This window comes from Dreissena polymorpha, chromosome 3 (genome assembly GCF_020536995.1).
Source record: "Dreissena polymorpha isolate Duluth1 chromosome 3, UMN_Dpol_1.0, whole genome shotgun sequence".
NCBI classification, from domain to species: domain Eukaryota; kingdom Metazoa; phylum Mollusca; class Bivalvia; order Myida; family Dreissenidae; genus Dreissena; species Dreissena polymorpha.
The window spans coordinates 3,914,098-3,934,614 of record NC_068357.1 but is presented as its reverse complement, the minus strand read 5'-3'; the positions used below and the strand labels follow the sequence as shown (position 1 = coordinate 3,934,614).

The following is a 20,517-nucleotide window of genomic DNA, read 5'->3' as shown; positions in this document are numbered from 1 at the left end:
ACATCTCTTGTTTACTTCAGGTATTACTGTCCTTGTGTTTATGAATGCTGGTTACAATGTCTTTATTGCAAACATTCCACACACATACAGATTTAATGAAGTATGGCAAAAAAACATTAACATCCGCACATAATTATCACTATTCAATAAAAATGGTTTCCCATTTCTGTTTTAAATCATGAAATATATAAAGTAGTTGGTAACTAAATTAACAAGAGATTGCCAAGCAATATTGTCCCCTACCGGTGAAACTCCACCATTGTCGGTATTTTTTTAATTATATTTATTTGTTGCCATAGCAACCAGAATTCTTGACGTAGGAACAAAATGAAATGACATGCATTATCCCCATATTGCCATCTATCCATGTTCCAAGTTTCATGAAAAAATATGAAGAACTTTTTAATTTATCGCAGGATCCAGAAAAGTGTGACTGACAGACAGACAGACAGAGCGCAAACCATAGGTCCCCTCCGGTTTCACCAGTAGAGGACAATAAAATCATAAAGACATGTATCTTAAATCAATTATTTATTACATGTATATATGTACATATCACTAAATTTTGATTTGTAATTATTGAATTAATAAATAATGCCCACAACATTTCACTTATTTCACACATTCAATTTCATGCCAATAAATCCATTACATTTGTAAGTAAAGTACATTCTAAAAACCCCATTTAGGGAGCAATTTTAACCCTTTCAGTGCGGGAACCAAATTTTGAAGGCCTTTGCAAACAGTTTGGATCCAGTTGAGACGCCACAGAAGGTGGCGTCTCATCAGGATCCAAACTGTTTGATATTCTGATAGTATTCTTTGAAAAAAATCGAAGAAAATGCTTATTTTAGAAATTCAGCAGACGACATTTTAGCAGACGAAAATTTTTCCAGCATGCAAAGGGTTAACAATGGTTACAGTGCAATCGCCCTGCATTGGAAAGTACATAGTACACATGTGACAGAGGCACTGATGCCTTGACAACAGATGTTTGGACATGGACAAATCCACAATATGTGTCTTGTTCTGTGAAAACTGGGCATAATGCATGTGCGTAAAGTGTCGTCCCAGATTAGCCTGTGCAGTCCGCACAGGCTAATCAGGGATGACACTTTACGCTTCAATGGTAATTTTCGTTTAAAGGAAGTCCCTTTTTACCGAAAATCTAGTTTAAGCGGAAAGTGTCGTCCCTGATTAGCCTGTGCGTACTGCACAGGCTAATCTGGGAGGACACTTTACGCACATGCATTAAGCCCAGTTTTCTCAGAACGCGACACATATGTTCTTCAGTGGAGACAGACAAAGAGCCCTAATTCAGCCAAATTGTGTCTATGGAGAGATGAGAATGTCAAGTTCTTCCACGGGGATTTGAACTCTGATTTCCTTCTCTGTCATGAGATCTACTATTTCCTGCAGCTCACTGTCTCCAAGGTACTTCACACCGTCCAGATAGATGCTCTGAAATCATATACACTTACAGTTATATTACAGATTTAGGTGATATAACTGTGATAGCAAACATGCTATGTATGATGTTAGCAGTTTACTTATAAGAAAATTAAAATACATAAAATTATGACTTAACGGTCCAAGCAACTGTTGTTTAGTGAGCATATTAATTGCATCCCTTAATCATTTAAAGTACTTTCCAACATGACACTACGTTGATTGTACAATACACAAAAATTAAAATTTATGTTAAAGTTTTCAGCAAAAGGAGGTTCTGAAGGGACCACAGTATAGCAAAATATAGCTATAACTTTTATTGTACAAATTTTATTAAAATCATGCTAGAATTGACATACCCGTAATTTTAAAGCCACACACCTTATTTGGCATAGTAAATTTAAGTATAAATAAGAAACATATTTTATCTATGCCAATTAGAATATATCTGGTGGTTACAAGGTAGAAAAACGTCTTTTGCGCTGTAAAACTTAAAAATAATCGCTTTTGTCGAAATGGACATTTACGTCTAGAAATCCTACTTTCGGTTTTAAAAGCGATACTGTTTGAAAATAATTAATTACTTGCTAACTAGGCTATAGATTTAATTATATCTATGCCAATTAGAATATATCTGGTGGTTACAAGGTATTTTTTCGCTTTTAAACTTAAGAATAATCGCGTTTTTCGAGATGAATGGACGTATAAGTCTAGAAATCGTACTTTTGGTTTTAAAAGCGGTACTGTTTGAAAAATGATAAATTACTTGCTAACTAGGCAATAGATTTAATGACAATTTTGCACACTTTCTAATTGCATCTATATGTATTGATTTAACATGTATTTCATATCAAAGTCAGAGGCAAGGTGTGTGGCTTTAACATTATTGTTATCAATTTGTTAATAAACAAATGAATGTCACATGATGTATGGCTATAAAATACTTTCGCTAACACCCTCTCGGCTAGCACTCTCATCATTGATGTCCTACACAAGTCCAAACTATTACTTATTGACAGATAAATACTGACAAATCTGACATTATTTCTACTATACCCTGATAAATAATTATATAAAGAATGAAGATAGAGTTTTGGTAAAAAGTACTCTGTCTTAATAAGGTTAAAATAATACCCATACAACAAGACTATTGCCAAGCAATATATGTCCCCTACCGGCTCCACCATTGTCTGAAATTCCACCATTGTCAGAATTTTTATTCTTTTTTTATATTTGTTGTCATAGCAACCAGAATTTTTGACGTAGGAACAAAATGAGGGGCATAATGTCCATATTGCCATGTATCCATATTTCAAGTTTCATGAAAAAATATGAAGAACTTTAAAGTTATCGCAGGATCCAGAAAAAAACACACCATTTTCAGCAGAATTTCTAGTCTATTTGTTGCCATAGCAACCAGAATTTTTGAAATGACGTGCATAATGTCCATATTGCCATCTATCCATGTTTCAAGTTTCATGAAAAAATATGAAGAACTTTTAAAGTTATCGCAGGATCCAGAAAAAACACCATTTTCAGCAGTATTTCTAGTCTATTTGTTGCCATAGCAACCATAATTTTTGACGTAGGAACAAAATGAAATGACGCGTATAATGTCCATATTGCCATCTATCCATGTTTCAAGTTTCATGAAAAAATATGAAGAACTTTTTAAGTTATCGCAGGATCCAGAAAAAACACCATTTTCAGCAGTATTTCTAGTCTATTTGTTGCCATAGCAACCAGAATTTTTGACCCTAGGAACAAAATGAAATGACGTGCATAATGTCCATATTGCCATCTATCCATGTTTCAAGTTTCATGAAAAAATATTAAGAAAGTTATCGCAGGATCCAGAAAAGTGTGACTGACTGAGAGACAGAGCGCAAACCATAAGTCCCCTCCGGTGAAACCGGTAGGGGACACAAAAGGCATTGTACATCTAAAAGTCATTTCACTTCTTTTGCTTGATTATACACTGCATTTATTAGGTTGCTTGTCGCAATTTATAGTGAGATTAGTGAAAAATAACAGCGAATCATAGCAATTCACCAAGACCCTGGTAATAATATGTGAACTTAACCAATCATGGCAATAATAGAAACTCATCACTGCGAAATCACCCTCATCATGGCTATACAACCTAAATGTCCTACTCTGCGTGCTAGAGCTAGATTTTGGTGACATTTGAACAGTGCCGGATAAGCAACGTGTATACCCATAGGAAGTGAAACTTTAATGGCCCCCTCGCCTGTCTCAGGCCCCTAGTCTGCCTAGTGCCTACTAAAACTCTAGTCTGAGCCACCTTATGGACATATTAAAAACGAAATCACCAGCAAAGCAATATGGTTTTGCAAATGAGTGTCACTTGGTAAGACAATGTCAAGCATTTAATCAGATAACAAGATTGATAAAAAATAATTGGATTTGTCAAGTCATTAGAATAAGTAAGTAACATGGCAAGTAAATATTTTTTGTATTTCGTCACGGTCTCATGGGGCTCCTTAAAGTTGCAGGGCACATAGGCAGTTGGCTTCTCTGCCATATGGGAAATCCAGATTCGTATTTGACTGCTATAAAATGACGTGGGACTGAATTGTTGTAAGTTTAAAACACCACAACCTATGCAGATTCTTATGAGTAACCAACAGTGAATATGGATAAAAATGCATCATTAAATGAATTTGGACACATCAACAGAAATGGACCAGAATAATCATCTCTGTATGTTTCAACAGACATTGACCAGACTAATCATCTCTGTATGTTTGAACAGAAATGGACCAGACTAATCAGCTCTGTATGTTTAAACAGAAATGGACCAGACTAATCAGCTCTGTATGTTTAAACAGAAATGGACCAGACTAATCAGCTCTGTATGTTTCAACAGAAATGGACCAGAATAATCATTTCTGTACGTTTCAACAGAGATGGACCAGAATATTCATCTCTGTATGTTTCAACAGAGATGGACCAGAATAATCATCTCTGTATGTTTCTACAGAGATGGACCAGAATAATAATCTCTGTATGTTTCAACAGAAATGGACCAGGATAATCATTTCTGTATATTTCAACAGAGATGGACCAAAATAATCATCTCTGTATGTTTGAACAGACATGGACCAAACTAATCATCTCTGTATGTTACAACAGAAATGGACCAGACTAATCATCACTGTATGTTTCAACAGAAATGGACCAGACTAATCAGCTCTGTATGTTTCAACAGAAATGGACCATACTAATCAGCTCTGGATGTTTCAACAGAAATGGACCCAACTAATCATCTCTGTATGTTTCAACAGAAATGGACCAGACTTATCAGCTCTGTATGTTTCAACAGAAATGGACCAGACTTATCATCTCTGTATGTTTCAGCAGAATAGACAAGACTAATCATCTCTGTATGTTTCAACAGAAATGGACCAGACTAATCAGCTCTGTATGTTTCAAAAGAAATGGAACATGCCAATCAGCTCTGTATGTTTCAACAGAAATGGACCAGACTTATCATCTCTGTATGTTTCAACAAAAATGGACCAGACTAATCAGTTCTGTATGTTTCAACAAAAATGGACCAGACTTATCATCTCTGCATGGTTCAACAGAAATGGACCAGACTAATCATCTCTTTATGTTTCAACAGAAATGGACCAGAATAATCATCTCTGTATGTTACAACAGAAATGGACCAGACTTATCATCTCTGTATGCTTCAACAGAAATGGACCAACAGAGATGGACCAGACTAATCATCTCTGTATGTTTCAACAGAAATGGAACAGACTAATCATCTCTGTATGTTTCAACTGAAATGGACCAGACTTATCATCTCTGTATGTTTCAACTGAAATGGACCAGACTTATGACTTATCAACTCTGTATGTTTCAACAGAAATGGACCAGACTAATCAACTCTGTATGTTTACACAGAAATGGACCAGACTAATCAGCTCAGTATGTTTCAACAGAAATGGACCAGACTAATCAACTCTGTATGCTTACACAGAAATCGACCAGACTAATCATCTCTGTATGTTTCAACTGAAATGGACCAGACTTATCATCTCTTTATGACTCACCTTGACCCAAGGACATTGTTGCACTGCACGGTAGAAGATACCTTTTTGTCTTCCACTTGCTACCATGTTCTGAAGAAGAAATCCATCAATTTGAATTTTATTTTGTAGGAGTTATCAGTCACAGACAATTATTTGCACAATAGAGCAATATAAACAGAAAACAAAATTATCACAAAGACATTTAGCTTGAAAGTTCTATAAAAGCAAAATTACATCATTTAAATGATTGTACAAACATAAATTTATGCATCATATACTTCAACATATCTTAATTGTCAAGTGACATCCTTAAACAAACTTTCTACAGGTAGCTGCCTTACAAAACCCTTATTGTTCAAAACTTGAAACACTCAATCAAAATATCTTAAAACCTGGTCATGTTGACTTATGACAGAAATGAATTAAATAATATAGACATTATATCAAACTTTTGAGACAAATTTGAATACATCAACTACGTTATAATAAACAAAATTTAACATTTAAAAATATCACAAACTCAAAATAAAAGATTGATAATTGACTGCTACTTAAATTTGACGATTTTTTAAAGAATATTTTAGGAACTGGACCCAAAAATAGATCTGATCTCAGCACTGTGTTCCAATTTACCTCTAGTGTCAAGTAGAGCCTCCATATCCGTGGGGAGTGCTGTAGACTGGTTTGTGAGAGGCCCAGTTCCAGCCAGTTCCTGGCACGATGAACCAGTCCAGGACTGACAGTGTCATCTGCTACAATCAATGTGAATTACCTTATTTAGAGTGAAATTTAGCCCAAAGAAGAATCCGTCTTAACACCAAAAAATTATTCTACATGTATTTATATCCATAATTTCAAAGACTTGTAGAACCAAGATACATTTTGTTAAAAAGAGGAAGCATCAAAATGTTAATACTCGTAGATCTATTTCTTATATTAATTTGCTCCATATCTAGTCTCTGACACATTAAAATTGTATTCACCAACATTTAAAACCCACAACTAACGGTGAATTCAAATGACAAATTTTACAATTTCAGGCAGTCGCTCAATTAAGAAGAAGTCCACTTGTGTAATGAGTTGGCCGAGATAAAAAATGCACTCAGCACCACAACCCTACTAAGTTACTAACCCTCAGTGTTCCTTTTTTCCAAGACGTCACATAGATGTTGAACTGCAATCAGTAACGGTACAGGTGAAACTAAGCTTCTGCACAACCTGTCAAAGTACCGATTCATTCTACCGCTAATTTTTGACTTCCGTTCAACATCAAGAAACAAGGACAAGAACACTGCCTCCTCTGGAAAATCTGTCAAAGCTCTGTCCAAATAAACCCGTAGTGTTGACAGTGGGGTGGAAGCAACTGACATGTAGTAAACAATGAGTTTCAGTTGAAATGTATAAAATACTTTCCTGAATGTCTTATCATTAGTGTATGAACTGATGTTCTCACTTGCAGATTCTATTGCATCAAGGCATGACTTCAGGTCAGTTCTGCTGAGGCAGAACACTGCATAGCACCAAGTAAGCTGGAGAACAGTTTGTTTACAGCATTCGTCTGATGTCTGAGAAAACATCTGAGCTGCACTGTCAATAGATTTAACAAATTTTGAGGTAGTTTTCAACACTGATGCTGGGTTAATAACATTTTCGTCACTGGGTGAGAATTTCTTGCCCTCCATTAGGTTGCATAGCAACCCCATGACTTTCTTCTTGATTGCCATGGAAATACCAGGCTGCCTGGCCAGAAGGCTTGTAGGGTCACAGAGGTCAATGCCCAAAAGGATTTCACAGTATGTAGTACATAACGCGATCAGCCCGTAACTTTCACTATTCACTTGCTCAATGCTTTTTCCACTGTACATACTTAGTGCAGTCTCCACAATACCACCAGCTTCCCCTGTTTTTCCTATCATCCTTTCCAGATTTACATACATGGACCACACTTCTAAATTATTCCGGTTTCTGTCTTCTTTCAAAGCATTTTTCATAATTTTTCGTATTTCTTTTTTATCATTTTTGGTGAGGTTGTTAGTTCTAAAGCGACTCAATTCTATCTGTAAAGCCAAAAGTGTAAGACTGGTGCCTATGTGATTACTGAAACAGGGAATCAGCTGCCTTAGAAGTGTCACAGCAAAAGTATTCACAATATAAAGTGTGTCACTATTATCATCATTAAGGCTTTGTACCTTGCAAATTTTTCCTATTGAAACTTTCAAACCAGATTTATCATGCAATGCCTCCACACTTTTTGCAAAAATGGACGGCCCACAATCATGTGACCTATAGCCAAGAAACTCTATGAAAGCAAGAACTAAATGATAATGGTGCTTTTCAGGCACTTCAAATAAGATGGGTCTTATGTCATCAAAGACCACCATGCGTTCAGGATCGTCACAACTGTCTTCTGTTTCACCCTGGGAAGTGTTTGGTTTCCATGGTAACCAGTGGTGCTCTTCTCTGAGCAACTCAATTTCCAGCCACGTTTTATATTTTGGGTTATTCCTTCCAATTATTTCTTCTTCTTTTTCTTCAAAAAAGCCTAAATAATACAAAAAATATTGTCTAAATAAGATTTGAATATATTTTATACAGTATTTGTTGGATCATACATCTCAAATGGGTACCAAATGTAAGTATAAACAAGCTGTTCTGATAGTAAACACTGTCGGCTTTACCAGACTTCCATTAATTTTGTATTCAAAACCATACTTTATTATAGTAAAGAAGTGTAATCACTATTACAATGAACAAAGAATATGCATACCAATTCTTTTTCAAGCAAAATTATTTTGTACCCTGTCTCTAACAAAACTAACCAACACAAGCTTTATCATATATACCATTATTCATAATAAATTCAAAAAGTTTATTAAAGGCAGACAACAATCTTAAAAGAACTCATTCTTACTGTTTGCTGGTTCACCATCTGCATTTTGTTGACCTTCCCTGAGATTATTTTTCCAGCCTGAAGCGCATTTTGTTCCAAGTTTAGCTGAGTCATTCTCCCAGAACACTTCAAAGGCAGAGATCTTGGTTTCCAAAGCAACACTCTTCAAAGAAGGAGGACAGAAAAAGTTGAACTCCATCAGAGCTTGAAACGAGGCAACGGCTCTCTCCTTGAAACCAACTTGTTTGAGGAAATAACAATATTGCAGGAAGATTTCTGAAACAAAAAATGTCATGTCAGGAATACAAACTGTTTTCACTAACAAGGGGGACTAAATTGACCAAGATTGCTCACCTATGTAAGGGGGGGGGGGGGGGGCATGGCCAGTTTCTAACCTAGGTGTATGACTGAAACAATTGTTGTGGAAGACAACTATACTACCGGTATACAGTATACACCAAATATAAAACTGCTGAACCTGAAGATTGTTAAGGTTATTCACTATATAAGTCGATATAAATATTGTGACCGATCACAAAAAATGGCGGACACCATGCTCAATGTTTAAAACGCACTAAGTGACCCCGTGACCTAGTTTTTGACCCGGCATGGCCCATGTTCAAACTTGACCTACACATCATCAAGATACAACTTCTGACCAAGCCTGGTGAAGATCAGATGAAAACAACTTGAATTAGAGAGCGGACACCATGCTGAATGTGTATAACGTACTAAGTGACCCCGTGACCTAGTTTTTGATCCGGCATGGCCCATGTTTGAACTTGGCCTTCAGATCATCTAGATAAAGCTTCTGACCAACTTTGGTGAAGATCGGATGAAAACTACTTGAATTAGAGAGCGGACACCATGCTGAATGTTAAACAAGGGCTGTTTGTAAAACATGCATGCCCCCCTATATGGGCTATAAGTTGTAGTAGCAGCCATTGTGTGAATACGTTTTTTGTCACTGAAAACGTTTTTTTGTGGTGGTGGTGATGGTGGTGGTGGTGGTGGTGGCGGCGGCGGTGGTGGTGGTGGTGGAAGAAATAGTAGTAGTAGTAGTAGTAGTAGTAGTAGTAGTAGAAGTAGTAGTAGTAGTAGTAGTAGTAGTAGTAGTAGTAGTAGTAGTAGTAGAAGTAGTAGTAGTAGTAGTAGTAGTAGTAGTAGTAGTAGTAGTAGTAGTAGTAGTAGTAGTAGTAGTAGTAGTAGTAGTAATAGAGTAGTAGTAGTAGTAGGTGGTGGTGGTGGTAGCAAAAGAAATAGTAGTAGTAGTAATAGTAGTAGTAGTAGTAGTAGTAGTAGTAGTAGTAGTAGAGTAGTTGTAGTAGTAGTAGTAGTAGTAGTAGTAGTGTTGCAGTTTTTAAAAATCATACATTTGATTTTTATTAGTGATTCTTTTACTATTTTGCATCTAAAATGTTTTATAGCAATAATGATTTTCTTCACTTTTTGAGGTATTATTCATTAATACTCGTATCAATATTTTACTACATAAAACATGTATGTAAACTCAGGTACACCTACAACTCTCATTATCAGATTAGTTCTGGATAATTGCTTATCGATGGGGGATAATTGTTTATCAATGGGTATCTGACACTTCGGTATTGAATGGTCAGGTCCATGATTAAGTACAATTTCAGGTACCCTTAAAGTTTAAGAATTGTGACAGACCTGTTTATCAGGTTAACCGAGGATTCAGGTTAACCGAGGATTCAGGTTAACCTGAAAGTTCGGGTAGGGGTTTAAGTATATAAACCTGAAGTTATATTAAAAAGGGGGGAGAAGGCTTTTGGATGTTTTTCGGGAGTTGTTGGAATGTATCTAAACTTAAAATATTTTGTATGTGAGTTAAATGTCTAATGTTTGACTTTTGTTGGAAAATGCTAAAATAATACGTGTATATAATGTAAATAAACTGTAGTGGTAGAAACAAATGACTTATTTAATTTCTACTAGCTCGGCTAGTGAACAAGTAACATGGAAATTTGTCCAAATGGACTGGTGGCAGCATCCGTAAATAAGACCACAGGTTCTTGACTAAATTAAAATTTAGTTGAGATAATTTGCGCAAGGTTTAACTTTGATTGCTACCATCGAAGTTCAAATTTTGCGACACTGGTGCCAAGCGGTGGGATATGTACTTTAACACGTGCGTTTGTGTAAGAATTCAGAAAATTGATGGAACAACTTACTGAACGAGAAGCTTCGTTACATCAGATTGGCCTTGAATTTCGAAACTTGTGCGATCATCTTCGGGAAGAATGGGATGAATTTACAAATGTTGTTCGTGCCATTATTATGAAAAAAAAAAGATAAAATTACAGACCTAGAAAGGGAAATTAGTCAACTTAAAGATGCTCTCATGAAAGTAACACCCAAGGGTCGTGTGGGACAATCAAAATCCGATTAAATTTTGTTAAATATCACTATTAACAATGGATAATAACAAAGCGAAAGTGACTTTTGCTAAAATTTACAAGAGGTGTCCTCCTTCTGAAAGAAAAGTTACATGTTTTGTTGAAATATATTAAAGACATCTGCCACAAAATACAATTTTAGTTAGAAGAGGCAAATCAATCCCAAGTTATTCAGATAGTGTTTTCAATGAGTTTGTTTATTATTATTTTACACCTATTAGTGAAGATCGGATGGCTAAATTGAAGACAGTGTACAAATCTGTAAAGTGGCTCTAGGGTTTATAGCATTTGCTTTGCTATAATTAAATGGATTATCTCTTACATTTGGTGTAAAATAGTGTCATAGTGATAGTGTAATATCAGTACGATATCAATAATAAATAATCAACATGTCCGATGATAATAGTGAAGAAGAAATGCTTCGGCAAGAAATTGCTGACTTAAAAAAGAAACTGGTGATCTCGGAAGAAACCAGAGAAAGGAACTTACAAGATTCCACTCGCGAAAGAAATTCTATGATAAATAAATATCAAGATGAAATTAATAGAGTAAGCGCAGAAATAGATGATGAGATAAGAATTCTGTCAAAGGCAAATGAATTGTTTAGGGCAGAAGTTTGGGAAAACAGGGGAGTTCCAAGGAGGAAGGGGCATGAAATACCCATGCCAAGACAAGTCTTATTTGATGGGAAGACTTCCTGGGAAAGTTTTGTGAAGCCTTTTAGAGCTTTACAAGAATCTTGCGCTTGGAATGAAGATGAATGTTTATTCCGTCTTCAAAGTAGTCTCAGAGGAGAGGCTGCTGAGTTTGCCTTCAACCAGACGACATCAGAAACCACAGCATCATATAGTAAATTGATGTTGGCTCTCGAGACGAGATATAAGGAACATCGTAACAGTTCCTCTTATCTGGCTGAGTTGGAAAGTCGTAAGCTACAACCGAAGGAAAAGTTAGCGGAATATGTCTCTGATATTAGGAGACTGGTGATTAAAGGATACCCCACTGCGGATGGAATAACAAGGGAGACAATTAACATTCGTTATTTCATTAAGGGTTTACAGGATCAACATGCTGCCCTGAATATTGGCATGAAGGATCCAAAGACCATCGAGGAGGCTAGGACTATTCTGGAGACCTACAATAGTCTTAAAGATGAAGTGAAAGGCAGCGCCCGAGTACGAGAGGTGCAGCAATCGAGCAAGCCAGCTTCTGCTGAATATGTTACAGAGGAGAGACTTCAGGCTTTCGGCAAAGACATCAAGTCTTCAATTGGCAAGAAAATTGATATTCTTGCAAATCAGATGAAAACTCTAAGACTGTTAACCGGCAGTCCTACCAACAACCCAATAAGAGGGCTACTTCTCAACAACCTCGCAAGGAGTTTGCTAGGACCCCGCAAGATATTGTGTGTTATAACTGTGGCTTAAATGGCCATATTTCACGCGATTGCAAACGGAATAATGGCGGAAACCTGGGAAGCAAGAAGTTAAACTAGGAAGGACTGGTACAAACGGCCCTGTATTGGTCCAACCTAGCGAACGACAACTTTATAAAATTGTGAAATGCAGAGGGATTAATTTAGGAACATCAGTTTTGCTGAAAACATTACTCAGTGATATTACTTGTCATTTTGTAATTGACACAGGTGCCTGTGCAACAATAATTTCTACAGCACTTTTCAATAAAATTGCTGATAATTTAAGGCCGGAATTACAACCCGTGGATTCATCCATAAGGCTTGAAGTTGCGGATAATGGACTTTTAAGTATAGATGGTGTTGCTAGTGTTGAAATTCATATAGGTAAAGACGTGTTTCAGTGGGACGTTTTTGTGGCAAATATTAGAGAAGATGGACTACTGGGACTTGATTTCTTGCATAATTTCAATTATAACTTAAACAAGAATGGCCTGAAATTAAATGGCAAGAAATATGACACTGTTATTGAAAATGTACCTCTTAGAGCAGTCAGGATCACCTGCAACAAAGATATTGTTTTACCAGCAGAATCAGAGTGTTTAATCCCAGGAATTAAATCAAATGGTGGTGTATTTAATACAAATTTGGTCAATTTGTGAAAAATTCACTACCAAATAGAGGTATTGGTGAGGGACTTTTAATTGGAAATACTGTCTTCAATGCCGAAAATGTTAACAATGGCGATTCAATACCGATTAGGATAATTAATACATCACCAGAAAGTGTCACCATTAAGGAAGGTTCTACTCTTGGTTATGCAGAGGATTTACAAGAAAGTGATTTGGAAAGCTCTCGACTTCAAAGTGAAAATGTTTCACATGGATTAAACCAAGCGTGCAGTGACAGTTCTGACATCGCGAAAGTTCTTTCCAAGTTGTGCAAACCTTTACAAGATTTGTACAAACGTTCAAGCGCAGAACTTTCTGATAATCAAAGGATTTTACTTATGAATCTATTGGATGAATTTAAACCTATATTTTCAATTGGTCCTAGTGATTTAGGGCGTACCAGTGTTGTAAAACATACCATAAATGTTGGAAATCATAGACCAATTCAAGTACCCCCACGGCGGGTACCCAAGGCATTTGAAGGCGAGGAAGAAAAGATTATTCAGCAACAACTTGAAGCAGGAGTTATACGGGAGAGTAATAGCCCTTGGTCTTTCCCAATGTGTTTTGTCAAAAAGCGGGGAGGCGGTACTCGTGCTTGTATTGACTATAGACTTTTAAATAACATTACAGTCAAAGATTCATACCCGCTACCCAAAATTGACCAGTGTTTGGACAGTTTTGATGGAGCTGTCTATTTTAGTACGTGTGATCTTGCTTCAGGATTTTGGCAAATAGAGGTAGAGGAAAAAGACAGAGCCAAGACAGCGTTCTGTACTAGTAGAAATGGACTTTACGAATATGTGACATTACCTATGGGACTGTCAAATTCGCCTGCGACATTTCAGCGTTGTATGGAATTAATATTCCGTGGCATTCAATGGAAGTCTTTATTAATATATTTAGATGACCTTATTACTTTTGGAAAAGATTTCACAGAACAGTTACAACGTTTGCGTGAAATGTTTCAACGTTTAATGAACGCTGGATTAAAACTGAAACCTGAGAAATGTGAACTGTTTCAAACCTCTGTTAAATTTCTTGGATTTACAGTTTGCAAGGAAGGAGTTAAACCAAATGATGATAAAATTGAATGTATTAAAAGTTGGCCGGTGCCAAAGAACTTAACTGAAGTTAGAAGTTTTGTTCAATTTTGTTCGTATTATAGAAGATTTATCAGGTCATTTTCTACTAGAGCTGCACCATTGAATGGACTGATGAGGGCCGGTCAGAAATTTCATTGGGATTCGGAGCAACAGGCGTCATTCGAAGATTTAAAGTCTGCATTTGTAAGTGGAGACGTCTTAGTCTATCCAAAGGATGAAGGAATGTTTATTTTGGATGTTGATGCGAGTGATACTGGGGTTGGTGGTTGCTTGTCCCAGATGCAGTATTGTGACAAAGCAGGATGTGAAATAGAGAAACCTGTATTCTTCGCCAGCAAATCTCTTACAAAAGCGCAGAGATCATACTGTGTTACTCGTCGGGAATTGCTAGGAATGGTTACCTTCATGCACAAATATAGACATTACTTACTGGGACGCGAGTTCTTAGTGAGGACAGATCATTCTTCGTTACGATGGATTATGTCATTCAAATCTCCCACAGATCAAATGGCGAGATGGATGGAGATTATGGCACAATTCAATTTTAAAATTGAACACCGGAAGGGTACCAAACACGTGAATTGTGATAGCTTATCCAGGATACCGTGTGATCCAAATGAGTGTGACTGTTATAACGCAAATTCCATACTGGAGAATTTACCGTGTAAAGGCTGCAAGATCTGCTTGAAACGTCATATGAGTGGTCAGAATCACAAAGGTGGATGATGTGATACCTTTATTTACCGGGAACATTTCCGCTTCCAGGATAAATAATGGATGTACAAGTTTTCAAGCTGTGCGATCATTTCTCTACTATTGGAATATATTGGTTGTGTTTTTAGCCATAATAATCAGTAATGCAAAAAGTGCACTACACAAAGTTACTGGTAGTGTTTTGCGTCTCAGGATTCGAAACCGGGAACAGGGAAGTAAACATGGAGTATCTCCGAAAGGGGTGGAAGAGGAACCATTTGATTTGAAATCTAACGACATTGATACTACCCTCAATGTCAGTGACCAGTTCAAATCCTCGCTCTTAGTTGACCATTCTCCGGAAAGTATCGCGAAATTACAAAGGAATGACCCAGACGTGGGTTACATTATCATCTGGTTGGAAAAAAGTGTTAAACCAACCAGGGATGTTATTGCTGGTGAATCACCAGTAGTGCGTAATTTGTGGCTAAATTGGGACATATTACACTTAAGGAATGGTGTATTATTTCGAAAACACCCATATAAGGATAAGACAGTAAGAGAACAGTTAGTGATACCTTCATTACTAAAGAAGGATGTTTTGAAATCATGTCACAGTTTGAAGTTATCAGCTCATCTTGGAATAGATAAGACAGTTTTTAAAGTGAAGTCATCCTTTTATTGGTACAGAATGAAAGATAATATCAGGGATTTTATTCGCAATTGTACAGTTTGTGCAGCGAGAAAGAGACCAACGAAACCAGGTCGACACGGACTGCAGGAATATTCAGTCTCGTTTCCTTTAGACAGAGTGTGCACGGATATAATTGGTCCACTTCCTGTTACACAGCAGAACAATAGATTTATTCTCGTAGTGATGGATCAATTTACACGATTTGTGGAGTGTTATGCTATTCCAAATCAGACAGCAGAGACTGTTGCACGAAAAATTGTGTATGAATATTTCAGTAGATATGGAGTTAGTTTGGATATTCACAGTGACCAAGGATCTAATTATCAATCGAAATTATTTAGGGAAATGTGTAGGCTCCTTGAAATAAATCAAACAAGAACTAGTTCATACCATCCTTCTGGAAATGGGATGTCTGAAAGGTTTAATCAGTGCCTATATGACATGATTACGACATATATTGATGACAATCAAACCAACTGGGACGAAGACTTAGCTCTTGTGACATCGGCATATCGTTCTAGTGTTCATAGTTCAACAGGATATAGTCCAAATTATCTGATGTTTGGAAGGAAGGTAACTTTGCCAATTCAACTTCAATACGGATGTTTCCCGAAATCACACAATGGTGAAAAAGAATCTGAATATGTGGAAAGTTTGAAAGCTAAACTAGAAAATAGCTATTCTTTAGCAAGACAATTCACTAAATCAACAATTAAAAGACAAAAACGGGATTATGACTCACGATTAAATACAAATTCTTATAAAGTTGGAGACTTAGTGTACTGTTTAGATAAATCTAAAACAGTGGGGCGATCAAAGAAACTAGAACCAATAATATGGCAAGGGCCCTTAGTGATAACTAGAAAATTTGGGGACTTATTATTCGAGATCAAGTCAAATGTGCAGAAACCAAAAATTGTGCATCATGATAGACTGAAGCCATATAACAGTAATATAATACCGGACTGGACATATGTAATGAAAATGAAATTAGGTCAAGGAACAGTATCACCTATCAAACAACAATTAGGTAGCTGTAAACAACAGAGCAATAACACGTGCAATACACCAAAGACTAATCAGTCACGGGTAGAAGATGATACTAAAAGTTCTGTTAGAAGAGGCGTGAGAAATCGAAAACAGACATAATTTTATAGGGCTTGAAGAAATGACACTAATGGCAAAGGTGGTTCATTTGTTCTCCAGAAAGATTCAACTACTATCGACTGTAACAGTGCATTAAAAAATGCTTGGATTAAGCTATTACATAAGGTACCCGAGGAATCAGGTTAACCTAGAATAAAGGTTACTGCTAAGGTACCATGACTCCTTCTGATGTCAAGAAACGGAATGCATAAAAGATTAACCATGACTAATATTTTTATGGACCTTCAGGTTTACTCTTGTGTATATATTCAAGGAATAAGATTAGACTTTCATTCTTCAGTTAACTAACAGCACTCATACGTATACTTTATCAGAAACTTCTTAACAAAATTGTGAATTAAAACAAAAATAATGTCGGATTTATTGAAATGAAACAATGTAAAAATTGTTAAAAATTATTCAGAACAGTACAAAAGTTGAGGAGACACTATTTGATTTATTTACCGTATTTCTTTGGATTTTATTGCTGTGTTACTTGTGAAATAAAATTTGAAACAAAACTGAAACTTCTTCAACATTCATTTTCTGAAAGACATAAAAGACAAGCAGTAGCTGCCAGTATTGACATAAAAATTAAAAGACAGAATTACTTTAATGAACAACACAATAAACATTTTGGAATAAACAGTGCACAATTTACTGAAAAAGAAATAAAATATTTAATTAATTCTCCCAGTGAAACAAACTTTGAGTGTATAGACATAGTTTCGAGCATAGAGGATAAGCTTAACATGGAACACCATCAAGGAAATCTAACTTCTACTATCACAGAAGATAAACGGAAGGTAAAGGTTCAAGTTGAACTAACGCCGATATCGCCATCGCCATCGCCAGAGAACGTCGATTCTCATCATGAAAATAACTTGCTGGAAAGCATATGCTCAGAAAATGACACATCCATTACTACAAGTACTTCGCCGTATAACGCTGGATTGTATACATCCGCATTACCATACATGACGTGGAACACTGGAGGTCAACTCACGGCATCGCCATACCTTTTATCCAGCCAATCCACTAGTCTGTCTACGTGTACTAGTGTTCCAGCCCCGCCAAACTTACGTAGGCGTGCCAATACACCTCTGCAAGATGAAAAAGTGGAGGGTTGCTGTTGCGCAAAAATACAAAAATTAGAAAAGACCATTACGGACACTACCAATAAATTAGAAACATTGATTAAGGACAGAAATGATGAAATTCTGGACGCAATGACAAAAACACTCCAATATCAACAAGAACTTTTTAACACATATCTAAACTCAAAAAAAGAAGACGAAACCTTAAAGAACTTTCTAATAAACATGGCAGAAACCACCATGAAAACTTTTAAAAAATGATTCAATTTCGCCTGTGTATCAGGTCCGCATCTGCCGCCCAGACGAGGCAGTCGCGGGTAAGTCGCCCCTGGAGGGTCCATCATGGTCAGGCCACATTGTTGACCATGAGTGGGTAGGCATGATGGACGAATTCCCACCGTGATGTCCGGGTAGAGCGACGCGACGTGCCAATGATAAACAATTTAATTTGTTTAATATGGATTCATTTGTGTGTGTGTGTGTTTTTTTGTAAATAATGTACATCATTTTTTTTTCATTCAATGTGTGACTGGACTTAATATTCACTGCGAATTGGATTTACTTTTGTGACTGGATTTAATTTCATTAAAATAAACAATAAATGCTTTTCTGATTCATTCACCAAATATGATAAAATTGTGATTCTAACTACAATAATCTTTTAATATGTTGTATGTGAAAAGAGACATTAAGCACACAACTGTTATTTGCATTAATTTGTAAATATATGATTTCTTATGTTTTAGAACCGTTTTCAAAAATGATGATAGTATAAATATGTACTTTGTATATAAATCTCATGTATTCATTTTTCAATTTTTGAAAAAAAAAATCAGTATTTCATATATATATATTGAGGCTGTATTCATTATCTTATTGTTTTTTTCCCTCTTTAAATTAGAGGGGAATGTCATTGATTTATTTGGATTTTTAATAATATTTTTTTTCCGCTGATTTGACACCAGGGGGTGTCAAGCTGAGGCGGGAGTAGTGTTGCAGTTTTTAAAAATCATACATTTGATTTTTATTAGTGATTCTTTTACTATTTTGCATCTAAAATGTTTTATAGCAATAATGATTTTCTACACTTTTTGAGGTATTATTCATTAATACTCGTATCAATATTTTACTACATAAAACATGTATGTAAACTCAGGTTAACCTACAACTCTCATTATCAGATTAGTTCTGGATAATTGCTTATCGATGGGGGATAATTGTTTATCAATGGGTATCTGACACTTCGGTATTGAATGGTCAGGTCCATGATTAAGTACAATTTCAGGTACCCTTAAAGTTTAAGAATTGTGACAGACCTGTTTATCAGGTTAACCGAGGATTCAGGTTAACCGAGGATTCAGGTTAACCTGAAAGTTCGGGTAGGGGTTTAAGTATATAAACCTGAAGTTATATTAAAAAGGGGGGAGAAGGCTTTTGGAGGCTTTTGGATGTTTTTCGGGAGTTGTTGGAATGTATCTAAACTTAAAATATTTCGTATGTGAGTTATATGTCTAATGTTTGACTTTTGTTGGAAAATGCTAAAATAATACGTGTATATAATGTAAATAAACTGTAGTGGTAGAAACAAATGACTTATTTAATTTCTACTAGCTCGGCTAGTGAACAAGTAACATGGAAATTTGTCCAAATGGACTGGTGGCAGCATCCGTAAATAAGACCACAGGTTCTTGACTAAATTAAAATTTAGTTGAGATAATTTGCGCAAGGTTTAACTTTGATTGCTACCATCGAAGTTCAAATTTTGCGACAGTAGTAGTAGTAGTAGTAGTAGTAGTAGCAGTAGAAGTAGTAGTAGTAGTAGTAGTAGTAGTAGTAGAAGTAGTAGTAGTAGTAGTAGTAGAAGTAGTAGTAGTAGTAGTAGTAGTAGTAGTAGCAGCAGCAGCAGCAGCAGCAGCAGTAGTAGCAGTAGTAGTAGTTGTAGTAGTAGTAGTAGTATGCATTACAAAAATGCAGTTAGCCTTACATTTGGTTAAATTTAAATATATTACAAGGGAGGCAAATCTGTAACAATTAATTTAAACTTATTGCATTTGTTTCCCCTGTAGTGTATTACCTCCCCTGTCCTGCTTATATTTATATTAATCAACAAAATTAAACATTAACACAATATTTAATATACAAAATATACAAAAAATCTCATATTCTGATAATATTTTTACTGATCCACTGTATTTTACTAAAAGGATGATGTTTCATTAGACTGATAATTATAGATTTAGGATTAGAGACCAGTTGCTTCAGTAATATTGTTCAGAGTGTGCCCTGTTGGCCGTGTATGCATTCTAAAATTATCATTCAAACTAGAAATGGCGCGACAGTCGCCGACGCGTATCCCCACGCCGAATGTTTGACCTAGGTGTGCCCCAGGGTTGGTAATAGGGTCATGCATAGCTGAGATTGACCGTATTGTCATAAGAGAAGTTCATCATCAATTAGAAGTGAATTGGTGTAGAAATGAAGAAGTTATAGTAAAAGGCAATTTTGGGTGGGTGTGACATATGTGGGCAGGGCGCCCCAGGGTTGGTAATTGTGCCATGCATAGTTGAGATTGACCGTATTGTCATAAGAGAGGTTCAGTATCAATTTGAAGTGAATCGGTGTAGAAATGAAGAAATTATAGTAAAAGGCAATTTTGGGTGGGTGTGGTCTATGTGGGCGGGGCGCCCCAGGGTTGGTAATGGGGCCATGCATAGTTGAGATTGACTGTATTGTCATAAGAGAAGTTCAATATCAATTTGAAGTGAATATGTGTAGAAATGAAGAAATTATAGTAAAGGCAATTTTGGGTGGGTGTGGTCTATGTGGGCGGGGCCCCAGGGTTGGTTATGGGGCCATGCATGGTTGAGATTGAC

At 36.2% G+C, this 20,517-nt stretch overlaps 1 protein-coding gene across 2 annotated transcripts in view; it reads right to left on the bottom strand.

Annotated features, from left to right (window-relative positions):
• Positions 1-516: 516 nt before the first annotated feature.
• The window catches only part of LOC127872791 (nuclear exosome regulator NRDE2-like), a 28,118-nt gene continuing 8,117 nt past the window's right edge, over positions 517-20,517 (bottom strand). The window contains exons 5-9 of one of the 2 annotated variants that reach the window (XM_052416183.1): positions 8,425-8,679; positions 6,646-8,055; positions 6,147-6,265; positions 5,535-5,603; positions 517-1,461 (exon numbers count right to left, since the gene is read on the bottom strand). In XM_052416183.1, the coding sequence (XP_052272143.1) occupies positions 1,333-1,461; positions 5,535-5,603; positions 6,147-6,265; positions 6,646-8,055; positions 8,425-8,679 (1,982 nt within the window). In that variant the 3' untranslated portion in view covers positions 517-1,332. The remainder of the gene's footprint in view (positions 1,462-5,534; positions 5,604-6,146; positions 6,266-6,645; positions 8,056-8,424; positions 8,680-20,517) is intronic. The other variant, XM_052416184.1, reaches the window with a different exon arrangement.